At 34.0% G+C, this 16,901-nt stretch overlaps 2 protein-coding genes across 6 annotated transcripts in view; one reads left to right on the top strand and one right to left on the bottom strand.

The window, feature by feature from the left end:
- Nucleotides 1-10,452, top strand: part of PHYHIPL (phytanoyl-CoA 2-hydroxylase interacting protein-like) — a 39,084-nt gene extending 28,632 nt beyond the window's left edge. Inside the window, exons 2-5 of the mRNA XM_004680874.2 lie at nucleotides 383-579; nucleotides 3,893-4,067; nucleotides 5,028-5,145; nucleotides 9,189-10,452. Coding sequence (XP_004680931.1) covers nucleotides 383-579; nucleotides 3,893-4,067; nucleotides 5,028-5,145; nucleotides 9,189-9,723 — 1,025 coding nt within the window. The 3' untranslated portion in view covers nucleotides 9,724-10,452. The remainder of the gene's footprint in view (nucleotides 1-382; nucleotides 580-3,892; nucleotides 4,068-5,027; nucleotides 5,146-9,188) is intronic.
- FAM13C (family with sequence similarity 13, member C) overlaps nucleotides 9,791-16,901 on the bottom strand; it is a 115,900-nt gene continuing 108,789 nt past the window's right edge. For 4 of the 5 annotated variants that reach the window (XM_012723710.1, XM_012723709.1, XM_004680875.2 and 1 more), the window contains 3 exons: nucleotides 16,392-16,588; nucleotides 15,236-15,337; nucleotides 9,791-11,827 (listed from right to left, as the gene is read on the bottom strand). In XM_012723710.1, the coding sequence (XP_012579164.1) occupies nucleotides 11,704-11,827; nucleotides 15,236-15,337; nucleotides 16,392-16,588 (423 nt within the window). In that variant the 3' untranslated portion in view covers nucleotides 9,791-11,703. The remainder of the gene's footprint in view (nucleotides 11,828-15,235; nucleotides 15,338-16,391; nucleotides 16,589-16,901) is intronic. The other variant, XM_004680876.2, reaches the window with a different exon arrangement.

The raw sequence follows: 16,901 nt of genomic DNA, 5'->3' as shown, positions 1-16,901 counted from the left end.
CTGATTATTATTTTAGAAAAGAATTAATTAGTCTTGATTAGGGAAATGGGATCTCTTCGGATTTCCTAGATAAAACCTACCATGTAAGGTTATTCATTCATAGATTAGAAGGGGATCATTTTTTGTTTTGTTTTCATTGTAACAACTGAAATTGGACAGGTAAATTGAAAATGTTGAGGTGGTAAAGACTAATTTATTTCTGATTTTTATCAGTAACATGACCTTAAAAACATTAGTTACTATCAGTAACATTACTTAATCAACAAAATGAAATCTCAGATTTAATAATTAGAAAGTTGAGTCCAGAAATACAGTTAATGATGATGACAACTGGAAATATCAATAGTTGGAAGCTAACTTTCTGTGCATTGTTTTCTTGTAGGGAACAAATCACAAGACAGTGGCATAGCAGAGATGGAAGAACTTCCTGTACCACATAATATCAAAATAAGCAACATTACATGTGATTCTTTTAAGATTTCATGGGAAATGGATTCAAAATCAAAAGACCGTATTACGCACTATTTCATTGACCTCAACAAGAAAGAGAACAAGAACTCCAATAAATTTAAACACAAGGTAAAATCCTTACACATCCTTAATTTTTTTGTTTCTTAAAAGCTTTTGAAGTGTGAGGATACTTTTAAGATTTATTTTTACTTATGCATACAAAAACTGAGTTGTAGGCCAGAGGTGTGGGGGAGTGAGCGGATTCACCAAAGACAGAAAGGAAGCAGACAAGCAAATTTACTGAAATACACTGTTGAGGGGAGAAGTGAGTCAGACAGAAGAGGTCTGCTGAACCATATGTATGTTAGCTTCCTGGCTGGGAATACAACTCAGTCCATCATGGTGACAATGTTGAGATATAACCTCTGTGAAACTAGGGAGACCCCATTACGAGTACATTTGAAAAAAGAAATAATGTTCTATTATTTGCTGATATCACTAGCATTGGGAAGAATAAAAATATTATGTCAATTGACTTGTCATTTAATTCAGTCTCCTAAATATCTACCTCTCAAAATAAAAAAAATAAAACACTAATTCTAAAGGAAACTTGCACTCCCATGTTTATTGCAGTGCTATTTACTATAGCTAAATTATGGTAACAACCCAAGTGCCCCAAAACAGGTGAGTGGATTTAGATGATGTAATATAATACACAGTGAAATATTACTCAGCAATCAAAATAAGAAACTCATGCCATTTGCAGCAAAAAGGATGGAACTGGAAGGAATAATGCTGAATTAACTAAGTCAGAAGAAGGATGAATACCAGATGGTATCACTAATACATGAAATACAAAGTAACTAAACTAATTCAGATAAAGACAAAAATAAAAGGAGGGGAGCACAAGGGGAAGAAGGAAAGGTAAGAACAGTGAGGGAAGGAAGCACAGTGGACAGTGGTGGGTGCACTATGGTGGTAATACTTAATGAGGGTATCCAAATATAACCTCAATTAAAAATAAAATTTATGTATTTTAATATATGTATTAAGCAAGTATAAGTTTAAACACAAGGTAAAATCCTTACACAGCCTTAAATTTTTTGTTTCTTAAAAGCTTTTGAGTATGAGGATACTTTTAAGATTTATTTTTATTTATGCATATTTATATTATAGATGTCTAAAAATAAAAGAACTGATTTAAAAATCTTTACCCTCTAAGGAATTTGTAAGAAAATGAAATGCCGACCACATATGTTGTTAGAAAGCAATAAGCAATTTTTTTCTTCAAAAAAATAAAAATTATCTCATACAGACATTAAATGAGTGAGTATGTGTTAAAAAATTTAACTCACTAACTGCATAGCTGGTGAGGTATAACAAACAATTTAAAGAATAAGCCAAAGAAAAGACACTGTAATAGATCTGGAATATTGATTGTTTAAGTGGAGGCAAAGCTGGCTTGGGTGAAGGAAGAAAACAAGTCCCTCTACTGTACAGAATTCATTTACATGTATTTAGACAATAACTGATTGTTATGTTATCTACAAACTGCAGAGTTATAAAATAGCTTCCACCAAAACAGAAGATAGCTGGAAGAGTGTGCTGCTATGCCAATGCATGGTTTTCAGCAAGGCCTATTTGCTCCTGAAAGAACTATAAAAAGAGGAAATTGATGAAGTTTGTAAATTCATATTATTTTTAAAAAACACTTTGGGGCTAAAAAGTTATTTTGTTTGAGGTTAAATATTAATCACTAGATTTTTCTAGATATATATTTATTCTAGATATATTCTTAAACAATTCTACTTAATCTTTTCTGATGCATATCTCCCTTCAGAAGTAGCCATAGAAAGGATAATATTATACTTAACTGTTTAAGTATTCTTTTGATATTTTCAGTGATGATGATAATCATTCTATTTTTAATACTGAATTTTAACTTGGAAGTATTTTATAAAAACAATCTTGTCTGGGCCCTCCTTGGTGGCGCAGCGGGTTTAAAGCACAGCACTGAGAAGCTAAAGCCACTTCCGGAAGAGTTGGATCCCCGCCTGCCCGGGAGGTGATCCACATGGCGAGGCAGACCTCTCCTGACCCGCCCATTGCTCTGCTCAGTCTGTTCTGCCTGTTCATACTTCTGCCTGTTCTGCTCCCCACTCTGTGTCTGGTGAATCCTGTCACTGCCCTTGCACCTCTGGCCTGTACCTCAGCTCTGTATGCATAAATAAATAAATCTTTTAAAAAAAAATCTTGTCTGGAAATTGTCTTTTACTAGAAGTATAATTACACATGCTAACAATACATAAGGGTTATATCTGTATATGAGAATAACAGCAATGTCATTATTTTCCTCATGTTCCAATACTGATTGTTTTCTAAGTAATGCATATTCTTTTAAGATGACATTCTTGAAGTAGCTTTGAAATATTTAAATATTTAAGTGATGAATAGGTCACGATTTATAGCCCCTTTCTTTAAACCAAACTTAAAATAGTGTATTTATGGAAATGTAGTAAATATTTAATTACCTATAAGTGTTTAGAAATATGTAAACATTTCTGTGGCACATACTTGCTTGCAAATGTTATTTACATGTAATACCAATTTAATTTTAAAACATTTATTTAAAAAAAATTCTTGGGCCCTTCTTGGTGGCACAGCAGGTTAAAGCACAGCACTAAGAAGCTAAAACCACTTTAGCATGAGTTGGATCCCCGCTCCAGAGGTGATCAACATGGCGTAGCAGACCTCTCCTGACCTGCCCACTATTCCTCTCAGCAGTGTACTTTGTTGCTCTGCCTGTTCTGCTCCCTGCTCTGTCTCTAGTGAATCCTCTCACCACACCTATGCCTCTGGCCTGTACCCCAGTTCTGTATTCATAAATAAATCTTTAAAAAAAATCTTCATGTTTAAAATATTTATTAATGGGCTGCTCTAATAAAATTATTGGCAGTTATAAACTAAGCAGATAGAATATTTACAAATACTATATATTTTGTTCTTTGTTTTATCACTTTTTGTGAGAGTGTTGTATTTTAGGAGCATATGTAAGGAGAACTTAAAATACTGTACTTATATATATATATATGTGTGTGTGTTAATATATATAAGGAGTACTTAAAAATACATTAAAGATTATATTGGAAATCAAGAAACCTGGGATATAAATATCTGTCATTAATTAGCTGTGTGATCTTGTGCATGTCTCTTAGTGAAGTTGTGCCTTTGTTTTTACATGTAGAAAATAAGAATTTAAATATAATAATTGTTGAATATCTTCGAACAGGGAACTTCTACAATCAGCCAGAAATTTATAAATAATTTGATCATTTGTAAAGTTATACATATTGCTTACAGTTGCTTCAAAGTATCCTACTAAATTTATTTCCTCACTTTTTCCCCCTTCTCTTCCCCCTCCACTCCCTTTTCCTTTCTTTAGGATGTCCCAACAAAATTGGTGGCAAAAGCTGTTCCCTTGCCAATGACTGTCCGTGGACACTGGTTTTTGAGCCCAAGAACTGAGTATACAGTAGCAGTGCAAACGGCTTCAAAACAAGTTGATAGTGATTATGTTGTATCTGAATGGAGTGAAATTATAGAATTCTGCACAGCAGGTAAGAATACAGGGTGCAAATATTTATCCAATCCATCCATCCTCTCTTTGAATCCTGTCAGTAGTAGGTATAGCTACATATACGTATACATGTACATATGCATACTACTCTATAATCTATTGAATACAAGGAGAAAAGCACAGTACAAGGCATTGTCTTTTTTCTTTTTACCTTGGTCAAGGATGTTGCCTCCACACTATTTAACTCCCCCCTCCCTAGGACCCTTGTCTAGGGCAACAGCCACATATCTTTATTGCCTGGGCTGGATTGCTGCATCAAGGCTCCTCTTTCTTTCTACCTCTTGTTCAATGAATGTGTTCTCTTCTCTATTTTATCTTTTTTTTTTTTAATTCATATGGAACTGGGGTACAGGCCAGAGATATGGAAGGTGAGTGGATTCACCAGAGACAGAGAGGGGAGCAGAACAGGCAGATTGACTAAGTATACTGCTGAGGGGAGCAGTGGGCAGGTCAGGAGAGGTCTGCCTTGCCATGAGGATCTCCTCCGGGGCAGGCAGGAGTCGAATTCATGTGGAAGTGGCTTTAGCTTCTTAGTGCTGTGCTTTATCCCGTAGCACCACCAGGGAGGGCCTTATCTTTTTTTTTTAATGTGTTGGTCCCTGGTGTCTACACGGTGTTTCAATTTTGTCTCAAGCCATAGGACTTTCTGGGTATCATGTCTTTCTGGTTAACTGTTAAAACAATTCTTGTGAAGCCATGTGTCCTCTGTAGCCAGTGTGGTCGCCAATCTAAAGAAAATCTTATCCTTTAACCTACTCATCTTATTTGAGTTGTACTGTGGGCATCAAATGTTCTAATATAAATTAGTATTTTAAAATAGTTTCCTATTCACTAAGATGAATTTCCTAATGCTGAATTTTAATAATCTCCAATTTATAAATATATAGTTGGCACTTTTGTTAATATATTTTCAGTAAGACTTTCTTTTTGTTACTTTCAGATTACTCAAAAGTCCACCTAACACAACTGTTGGAGAAGGCTGAAGTGATTGCAGGACGTATGCTTAAATTTTCTGTTTTTTATCGTAACCAGCACAAAGAATATTTTGATTATATTGGGTAAGAATTTAAAAAAAAAGAGTGATCTGCTTTACTAAATGTTATTCCAACTATAGACTGTTTTCCTTTGAGGTTAGATGATTTTTTTTTTTCTCTTAAATTTCTTCCCATAGTCATCTGTTACACCAATTCCTATCTATTGGAACAAAAGCTTTTTCAACCTCCAGTATTTAGATTGATGAGCATTTAATGTATATAATCCTCCTCTATTTCTAATAACTCGTTGCTTTTTCCCTTATATCAGCTACTAAATTTTCTCCTCTTGTGGGTTTAAAATGAAAAACATTAAAATTGAGAAAATGAAAGGGCGGTAATTTCGGAAAATATGGTGAATCAGGTGGGATATTTTGGCTCTTGCTTAGGTAGAAATCTCTCAGCCACTATGTTAGATTAAGTATTCATGAGGAAAAGTCTCTTTTGTTTACTTTTAAATTCTAGTGTTGAATTGGTATTTCTAAAGTAGCTTAGGCTTAACCCTGACAATAGTTTATATGAATTCAAAAGTTCTCCATGCCACAGGTAGTTTTCATACTAGCAATTTCATATTTGTAGAGTAAATAGACAGATATGTTTTAACGTGAAATGAGCAGTTTTAAGTGATACATACTACATAGTCTCTAAAACTTTGTATACACTAGTCACCATAGTTTGTTGTTTGAAATGTTAATAAGACTTAAAAATGAAAACATTTAGGAACTTTTTTTAATGTTATTTCCTTCATACCTCTCTAGCTCTTCTTAAATCCAGATCATAGTTCCAGATTTTATGTCAGCTTCCACCTGTGGAAAATGCAAAGGGAATGAGAGAGAGAAGTAAATTTAAGCATTTGTATTCTTCGAATGAAGTACTTAGCTATATGCTGGTTTATATCTATTTTGATAACAAAAGACATTCTTTCCTTATGTTTGAATGTCCTCATAGAGAGTATATCATTCACTTATCTGGATAAGAGATTATGTGTATATTCTAGTGGATGCCATTACCCTAATTTAGAGAGAACAAAATGAGATACAAAATACTTTTTATATTCATTAAGCATAAAATTTGAAAGCAAAAAAAAAAAAAAATTCCACTATCCCTTAACCTTAAATAAGACATAATATAGACCAAAGTACATCTTTGGTAGTTGGATTAGATTCCTGGAGTACTCACAATATCTGTTTTAGGTGGCCACTGGAGGTCAGTATTTCTTTGATTTTTCTCAGTCGTTTATGTGGGAACTGGACTTTTATTTTTAGATTTTTGGTTACCCTAAAATTTGCTTCATGTATTTTCAAAAATTCTTCAAAAAAGAAAGATTAAGACAGATTATAGAAATCATTATATATATTGTACACTCGATTCCAATATGAAAGATAGGTTTATTAACAAGGAAATTCACTGTCAATGGATTTCTCCTGATAGTTGTAAAAATCCATGCAAATTATGTCCTCATGTGGTACATAAATAAATTTGCAGAGGCATGGGTACAATTTTTAATGTTGATTTAAAAAAATCTTTATTTTAAAAATCAGTAAGGTATTAGCCTCAGTAGGTCTTCACTTCCTCCTTAGATGATTAACTTTAATCTAGACATACTTCCTGTCTCAAAATCTATTTAAAATTTCTTGTTTTTCAGAACACTTGAAGAGAAAAGGACCTTTTCACTTATTTAACATTCCAAAGCACTATAAACTATGTAAAACTCCTCAGTAAATTCTTGCTCAGTTCACATGGCTGAACTCATTTTAACTTCTTTCTAGAAAAGAATTCCTAAATATCATTTGCTTTTACCTCCAAAATGAAATACGACTTTCTATCTTCAAGTTCCTTCAAGTTCACTACATAGACTAATTATCCTTAAGATGCTGTCTTATAATTGAAAGTTTTTTCTGTGAGAATCCAGACTGGTAGACATGTAAGACTTCCTGTAGTTTTTGGTGCAAGATTGTAATTTTCCAACTACATTATGTGCACAGAAACTTGATAGGACCCTATCAAGGCTATGGTAGTAGCCTCCACACTGCACCATGTTATTAAGGCTTACTGGAGAACCTGAACTTTTATCCTCTGTCAGCAATAAAATGACACTTACCCCTTTTGACACAGTCAGAAGAGGCTTACTAAAATACTAATTTTTTTTTTATCAAAAAGATTATAAGATCCAAAGTCTCATCATAACACCCAAAATGTCCAGGATACAGTCAAAATCTACTCATTATACCAAACACCAGGAAGTTATTAACTTGAATGAGAAAAAAAATTGAGATACCAACACTTAAATAACATTTTACAATTAAATGACATGAATTTTTCAAACAGCCACCATATTTTTTCATAAAGAAATTATAACTCACTTGAAACAATAAAACAAAAAATAAAGAAGTAGAGATATAAAAATTAAAATGAAAATGTTAAGAGGTTAAAAAAAAAAAACTCAATTGGTAGACTCAGCAACAAGATCAAGAATACAAAAGAATTAGTAAACTTAAAACACAGAGCAGTAGATAGTACCCAAACTAACAGAAAGTTGACTGGAAAAAAATTAGCAGAACCTCATGATGTGTACAATTATAACAGACCTAATATCTCATATCACTGCTACCAGAAACTAGAAGGAAAGAAGGAATATTTAAAAAAAAAAAAGAATATTAAAAAAAAATCCAAAAAGTTAACAGTTGAAATGTTCCCCAATTTGGCGAATGCCTTAAATCTAAAGATACAAGAAACTAAATGCCAAACAGAATAAATCCAAACAATTCCATGCTCAGATGCATCAAACATTCCTAAAAACAAGTCTCTAATCTGCGATAGTTTCCTGGTTTTCTCTTAACAGTCTGTTTTTTATAAGCTCCCTTCATAGTTCTTAGCACTACATTTTGAGACACATTGCTGTTCAGAAGGTAGAGGCAAATCCTAGACACATTTTATTAAAACAGATTCTTTAAGAAGCATGTGGACTGGGGGAACCTGTCCTTACCAGAGTAGTAATTTGTCCTTTTCATCCCAAGTCAATCTGATCAAGGACCCTAGAAAAAAGAGAAGACAATCTCAGGGAGAATTCTGGAGAAATATTAACAATATCACCATTCACAGAAGTGTAAGTGGGATTGAAGCAATTAATTATGGGTGGAAACTAGTTAACTGTTAAGATTTGAAGGTTTTACTATTCTTAGGAAGAGAGAGTAGGACAAGAAAAGGTCATCTGAGAACTAGTCAGAGATACGCACTTCTAGAACCTCAGCCAGAACCACAGGTTTCCAATGCTTGTGAGAAAGTATAAGACCACACATTCAGGACTTTACCTCCTACTCCCTTGGATCTCCTAGTCAGAGATACGCACTTCTAGAACCTCAGCCAGAACCACAGGTTTCCAATGCTTGTGAGAAAGTATAAGACAACACATTCAGGACTTTACCTCCTCCTCCCTTGGATCTCCTACTAGTACTTCACATTGGTAGAACAGAAATAGAGACAAGAATTGGATGTCAGAATACCATCTACAGTGGAAGGCAAGAGGTTTGAGAATAGATCTGTAGATAGTGTAAAGGGTGAATAATGTGCACTGTTCTGAGTAAAAAGGAGAGAGAGGACTTGATTAGTAAAATGTATCTGGGTCAAACAAACAAAAAAGACATTTGAGACGATGTAAGTGGATAGCACTCATCTTAGAACTAAATCCTGGCATCTGTAAAGAAACCTTCAAACTGTTTGATCAGTACTGCATTCAGTTTTCTCTTCAAAAAGTTGTAAAACCCCATAGGCATGTAATGGATGTGATTTCAGCTGTGGGATTTCTAACGCCACTTTGGTTTTTTCTAGTCAGATATATTTGCTTTCTGTTAAAGATGTCCAGGGTTTGTAGTAGAATATCCTTAACCTTAGGGTCAAGGCTAGAATTTAGCCTTCTAATGATAATGCCAAACACTACATTCTCTATTTGAGAGGATGAGCATTCAGACTTTGAATAGAAGACCAACTTTTAGGGCTATCACCATTCTCATCTATAGTTAATAGCCTTATCGTTACTGTTCCCAGTATCGACCATTTCTTTCCTCTGGTAGAGAACATCATGGGAATGCTATGCAGCCCTCTGTCAAGGATAACAGCGGCAGCCACGGCTCGCCTATCAGTGGGAAATTAGAAGGCATCTTCTTCAGCTGCAGCACTGAATTCAATACTGGGAAGCCACCCCAGGATTCACCTTATGGAAGATACAGGTTTGAGATTGCAGCAGAAAAACTTTTTAACCCCAATACTAACTTATACTTTGGGGACTTCTACTGTATGTACACTGCTTATCATTATGTGATTCTTGTTATTGCTCCTGTGGGATCACCGGGAGATGAATTTTGTAAGCAGCGCCTTCCTCAACTAAATTCCGAGGATAATAAATTTTTGACCTGTACAGAAGAAGATGGGGTGCTGGTGTACCATCATGCCCAGGATGTCATTTTAGAAGTCATTTACACTGACCCTGTGGATCTTTCTCTGGGCACCGTGGCAGAAATCACTGGTCATCAACTCATGAGTTTATCTACTGCGAATGCAAAGAAAGATCCCAGCTGCAAAACCTGTAATATCAGTGTTGGACGTTAATGCCCATTTTTTTTACTCTTACTCAGCCCCTTTGCTTCCCTTATGAGGATTGATTCTATGTTGTCTGTTTTCATCACCAGATGTTTTCCACTGAAGCATGCACATGCGCTATCACCAAAACCAAACTGCCACTTTTCAAATTTCATTCAGAACCATTTGTGTCTCCTATTCCCTACCCTTCCCACCTGTTTCAATGATGAAATATTTCTGTTCTCCTTCTGACACTTTATTGCCTAGATGCTGCAATGTTTTATTTTTCCTTTATGCCAAACATAACAAAACAATGATTATAAACTGCTTTAGCAAAATACAAAATAACGGCTTATAAATGGTGTTTAAATATGCATTCATTTTAATCTACTGAACAAATATTGGGATAACTCCAAACCGCATGAAAGGGTGTAATTGCAGCATGAGTTAAATCTTGAAGCCTAGAATTGTCAGCACTTCCAACTTGTTGTTTGACAGTGTTATTTATGTTATTTATATTAGCTAACAGGAAAACAGCTACTGTGTTCCAACATAATAAATACAATAGAAAAATATTTTATTTGTATTGTTGTATAAAATATTTACAGTCATATAGAATATATAGTTACATTTTAATAGCAATTGTATACATGTCACGAAACCATTTCCCTTATCAAAGTTGTAGTTTGTAAACCTCAAATAGCTGTGTATCTGTCCTGTTACAAGTAGATGACTTCAATTAAACAAATATATGAAGGACATTATTCTGATTCATAAAAGTTATAAAATGTCAGATTAAATACAGAGAAAACAATAAGCCTCTGAAATAGACACTTCCCAAATAGTCAATATTCTTTCTATCCAAATTATACAAAAATGTGAATTTCCTCAACATCATGCTTAAAACATTACAAAAAGTAGAAATACAAACATGGTTGGTACAAGAGAGAAAATGTCAACCTTATTTTTACAAAAGCAAAATTAATAAACGTGTTTTAGTACAAAATAACACAAAACAATATTCACTAAAATTGATGGAGCAAATAAAATATGCTGGCCTCTTTTCTAAGTGTCATCGCAAACAATCTTCAAACCTTTCATTTTGATAGAGAATGAAGAATAACTACAGCTCATGAGAAAGATTTTTGACTTTACAAAGTATAGACCTTGGAACATTAAGAAAAACATGTAGTCCCAATGGAAAAATAGTTATATAATCTTAGTTATAATAAACAAAAGGATTAGCAATCATACTCTGGTCACATTAGATTATACTACAGATGTGTATCTATCCAAAATACCTATTTTCAAATTTTAATACAGTATTTTAATATAAACATATGTCAATTTTAGACAAAGATAATTCACAAAGTACATGCTATCAGAATGAACTTTGGTAATCAGAAATTTAAAATTTCAATTAACAAAAAACAATGTGCTATTTTTATATAGAAATAAAAAATTAGCAGGGACACATTCTGGTATTATCTTAGGGTACTCAAAGCCTAGCAAACTAGGGACAAGGTAATAGTTTTAATCACTTAAAAATCTAGTAGAAGTTTCAAATAAATTACTTTCTTGCTAGCTGTATCCTTCCTTTTCTACATAAAAATAGTTTCTTTTTCTCCTCTAATTGAATGTTTAAAATCATGCCCTTTTCCTTAAGCAATCTTTGGACACTAAACAGGCTCCCCTAATATTGAACAAGTGGATACTATGTGTTGTTTGCTAAAATATTAGATACTTCCTGAAATAATCACATAGATTTGAGTTTTCTCTGTGGCCTGGAGGAAGCTGACATTTTTCCAGTTGCACTTTTGTTGTTCACCCCCCTTTTAAATCCCTCCTGCTCAATTATAATTACATTTACCATTCCTTCTTAAAAACGGGTAATACTACCGCTAAAGTGCTTCAATTTTCTGTATGTCAAAACTACTTAGCAAGAATAGAAGAGGAAAAATAAACTTGAGTTTATCGTGGTTGAAAGTGATCACAAACAGTTCCTGAACCTCAAATAGTTTTGGCCACATCTTGCTTGCTGATGAGAACCTCTAATAGTCTCAGCTTGGCTTTTATGTGCTTGTATTCATAGTACTCATCTGCCATTGGTATCCTATCTTCCTTTTGTGGACTTCTACAAAGCAGAAAATACAGAAAAGTCAGAATGAATTTAGTTATTAAAAAATCCTGTTATAATTCTTACCTGAAAAAGCACATGGTAGCAATTTCTTAGTTTTTGCATCATGTTATTTTATCATCTCTTTGCCTTCATTCACTCCCTTTTTCATGTGTTGTTAAGTTTCTATATAATAGTGCCCTTTGAGAACCTACATTTCACAGGTGTCCTACAAATATATGAATCAGTGAATAGATATTTAACACTGGGACAACTGAAAAGATGTGATGAGAAAAACACAGAACTCTTATATGCCACTTTCCACGGTTCTATGCCTAAGCAGAATGTTCAGTCTTTATAAAGACAGTTGTCTAAAATATCAACAAACTATAAAACTGTCATAGAAGTAATTTATGAATTTATGATAGAGGAAATAAATACAATGACTACCTTATAAACATGAAACATTTCTAAATGTTCTTATGTGTCTCTACTGATGTGTAACAAAATCACTGAGAAGTTTCTTGATTATTTTATGGATGTAAATTACAATGAGTCTCTGCATACTAATCTACTAGATGTATGACAATGCACAGATTTTTATACATATGCATTACAACCTCTACATGCTTATTCATTTTACTTTAAGAAATACTTTGGTACTTCTGTAGTTAAAGCCATTTTCCTTCCCACAAAAGTACACTACCAGGGTATATTTTCTAAAAGGCATTATTGCTTCAGGGTCTCAGACTTGTCCTCCTGGTTGATAAGATGGTCAATTGTTTTCAAATCATTTCCATTCATGATTTAGAAATGTAATCAAATTAAATCACCATAAACTAAATCACTACAGTTGTTTTACATGTACCCCCTTCTATTTCCCAGTACTGATAAATATATCTCATACAAATAAAAAGAAAAAAAGCTAATCTATAAGGATTTTCTAAAAAAATAGTTATCAGCGTGTGCTGTACCACTAAGCACTGCATGGTGCTTTCTAGTATAGATACACAAATCTATCCACAGATCTACTGATAGACTTATTAATTTATGTAATTTATATGATTACTTTGCCTTCATCCCGCATTATGAACCAAACTTATAACTGAGTATCTACTTACCTTAATTTTTATAAACAGACCAGTAAAGAAATAGCCTCATTTACCAGAAAACAATGATCAACATACAATTTTCTCTTCCACATACCACTCCATTTTGACTAATGAACAATACATTGACAAGAATGAACATTTTTGCTAAATATTTTCTGAACTCAGTTTCCCACTATATAAAACATGCTAAATTGTTTAGTACAGTTCCTGACTCATACTTTTTAATAATATATATGGCCTATAAATACTGCCAACAGATCACCATGCCTTCAATTTTCTAAGCTTATTTTACCATAGGAATGGTTAAAAAGTCCTAATAAAATGTCTCAGGAAAACAAGATTAAGATTCTTATTTCTTAGCTATTCAATTATTTGATTTTAGTTGTAAAATATCACCAACTTTGCAATCACATACTACCACAAGAGGTATATAACCTCAATGAAATATATGTTTGAAATGGGGCTAGGACTCACAGGTGCAGTAGAATATTCTTATGCAGAACAAAGCAAGCTTTCCTGTATGGGAAAATGTATGCCGAGCTCCACCAGAGACCCATTAGGCAAGACTACTGGCGCTCTGGGAAGTTCTCACTCTTTAAAATAAACTTCAAATAACTAAAAACATAAAAAGTAAAATTTATGGAAATTTTGTAAAAGAAAATAGTGGAAGAGGAAAACATATTATGTTTTATACTCTAAATTTAGCAACCACATGACATTTCTCACTAAATTAAATAAGAGCAATAGAAAAGTGAGTTCCACTGTGCCAATCAACTAGAAAGGGAAATTCCTGGTACAGAACTAGGTGGGTTACATCTGTTATTTTGCTGAACACAAAAAGGCATTGACTTCCTGGGATCAGTCTTAGTGAATAGTCCTATAGGACTAAATGGAAATGCTCAGAATAAGAGGTGAGTAAATCAAGCTTTCAAGAGGTTTTAGAAAACAGCCCCTCTCCATCAGAGCAATCGCAATGAAAGCCATTTAGAAAAGACAGATGCTGAGATAGAGAGGACTACCAAGGAATTAATCTAGCACTAACACCTACATTTGCTACTTATAACCCTGTGACTTTAAGAAAGTTAAACTTTTTTTTTTTAAAGACGACAACCTTATGTGACAGCTATAACTTCCAAAGTAACCCAAAATTTCATCTTACAACATGAAAACTGAGGCACAGGATAACTAAGTATCTTGTTTTGTCTCTTCTAAAAGCAGATCGCTAACCCTCATTTTTTAAGATTTTTTTTTCAATTTCTGCATATAAAACCAGGGGTCTAGGCCAGAGGAGCAGGGGGTGAGAGGATTCACCAGAGAAAAAGTGGGGAGAATAGGGAGTAGTCAGCAAGATAGGAGAAGTATGCTGTACCATGTGATGTAGCTCCCTGGCCAGGGATCAAACTCATGCTGCAAAGGCTGATGATACCTTGCTAGCACTGTGACTTAACCCAATGTGCCACCAGGGAGGCCCTACCTCATATTTTTTTCCAAAAATTAGAGGAAACTAACCAATTACATTGTGAGACTAGGGTTGACATTTACAAAATAGAGGACAAGTAGAAGATATAGCTAAACATTTATCTAAGGAATAAAAAGAGTACATATGAACTTTTGACCAAACCCTGAAATAAAATAAGGAAAAATCCTTAAGTTTAGAGTACATATTTAAAGCAAAGGAAGAACTGTGTACTTCCTTGCTGTGGAACAAAGTAACCAAAATCTGGAAAATCAAATAGAGTTTTTAAAGGTTTAAAAGCTAAATTATGGTTTCACTCATAGCAGGAGTATAAGGGATGGGGGCGGGGGAGAATTGTAATAAAGTATAAAACAAACAAAAAAAAATGAACAACTATAAACCAGAGACATTTTACCAGGGTGGAGAGGGGAACAGGACCAAAACTGGGATGGGAAGAGTACACGGGACTATGGTGATGGCACACGGATGTAGTGGTGGTGGGAAGTTCACAGGGATTACAACTGAGATGGAAAAAGGCACAAAATGAAGAATGATGTAAGAAATAAAAATAAATTTTAAAATAAAAGCTAAATTTTTATAGTGAGATTTATTTTGCAAAGTTATGGATTTCTGGAAGTTACCCACTATTTTTCAGTTTTATGTCTTACTTGACTGTGATAGTCTTCCATAAAAATCCCTAATGAGAATATTACATTAAACAAATCCTAGGCGTCACAGTGAAAACTGTCTGTATAAAGTCACTGTTACTGGGAAAAAAAAAAAAAGGTATATAGCTCATTCTTCACAATAGTTTTCTTCGAAATGTTAACCTAAAAAAATCTCTCTGCCCACACTTACCTTCCTGTTTGTTTAAAAAACTGTTCTTCAAATTCTCGTAAGGCTTTTCGAAGTCTCTTCTTATCAGCCCTAGTTTCTCGGAGATGGTCAAGAAGTACAGGCCTACAACAGGTAAAATACATGTCACTAATGAGCTCTGGTATAACTGATAGATCATCATGAATATATTTATCTGCTCAGCAAAAACATTTATGATATGAAGTATTGTATGTAAAAGACTTATCTTTTGAATAAGTATGGCAGATATATCCAGTCTGACCATAGAGGAGTATATAAGCAGAGAAAATAAAACAATGCCATAGGAGTGGAGAAATAACAAATTAAGTCCACTATTAAAATTGGTGAGGGCAGTGACATATGAATGGATGAGTGAGTAGCAGGCAATGCCCATCAGTGTTTGTTGAGGCACAAAAGGAAGAGATTTTAACCAAAATTCTACCCTTAGTCTGGAGTATAGTGTCAATGGCAAAATCCAGGGGAATAAAACTAAGACCCAAAAGAACCCATAGCTACATGAAATTCTTATTACTTTACTTCTTACTTTAACATTGTTCCTAAGTAACAATGTTAGAATAAAATGTGTATCTGGGAAGCTTGTTTATGTTTTCAGAGACTGTAAATGCCTTAAAATTATATATGGACATTTCCTTTTAAAAATTTCATTATTTTAGTAAAAATACAATGCTGTCTAAAAATTAATAGCTGCTTTAGGACAACCAATAAATGAATAAATAAATGGAGGGAGGAAGGGAAGAAAGAAAAGGAAAATAGATTGATTTCTGCTTTAAAAGTAGTTCCTCTTCTATGAGATCAAAAGATGTCCCTGACAACTGTTGATCCACAAGGATCCCAATTCCTTTGGTGAGCATTTTCAAAGGCCAACTCTACTTCACACATTGCCAGTGTTAGTCCCTGCTGAAAAGGTAAGTCACTATGACAAACTGAACATCAGCATTTATGGCATCTTTAGGAGTCTTGTGATTGTGTCCTCATGATTGTGTCTTCTCAAGTCTGCAGTTAAGAAGACAACCAGATGATACTTCTAGGGCTATGCTGATGGATAGTTTTTAGAGTCAAACAGCTTTTTACATACATATGTTATACCCCAAACAAAAAGCATTAACAGGAGACTCCTCACTTTAGGCTTCACACTCACATGGTAGCCTCATGTAAATTGGACATGGAGAGGGCTGGCTGTTTGATTTCCTTCTTTTCATCTGGTAGCAGGACCCTGACAGGCTCACTCTCATTAGAGTAGGTAAGGTGGTCAGCAATGGGAAGGTGAGATGCTGGATCCGGCAAAGGCTGTTGGCTGCCCTGTGGACACTCTTCATCAGAGTCCTCTTCCTCCTGCTTATCATAGGCAGAGTTAAATAAAGTCATAAAATACTAAGCACCCTTTGAAGCAAAAACAGGAAGGGGACGCCTAAATAGGTAAAATGAAAGTATAGTTCAGTTTAATATGTATTCTTTTTTATATGAGTGTCATGGCCAAGTGACATTTCAATATGGAGTAGAGTTTGTGGAGCTTTTCTATCTCTAAGTCATTATTTGTTAAAAGAAGTTTAATTCGCTTTCAGTATTCATATTTTTTGAAATAACCTACCGATAATGGTATGTAAATAATGTGGTGGTATATCAAGGAACATACCATCAGTTTTCATAT

The sequence above is a fragment of the Condylura cristata genome, unplaced genomic scaffold (assembly GCF_000260355.1).
Source record: "Condylura cristata isolate star-nosed mole 26May11 unplaced genomic scaffold, ConCri1.0 scaffold00011, whole genome shotgun sequence".
NCBI classification, from domain to species: domain Eukaryota; kingdom Metazoa; phylum Chordata; class Mammalia; order Eulipotyphla; family Talpidae; genus Condylura; species Condylura cristata.
This window is presented reverse-complemented; position numbering and strand designations above follow the sequence as displayed.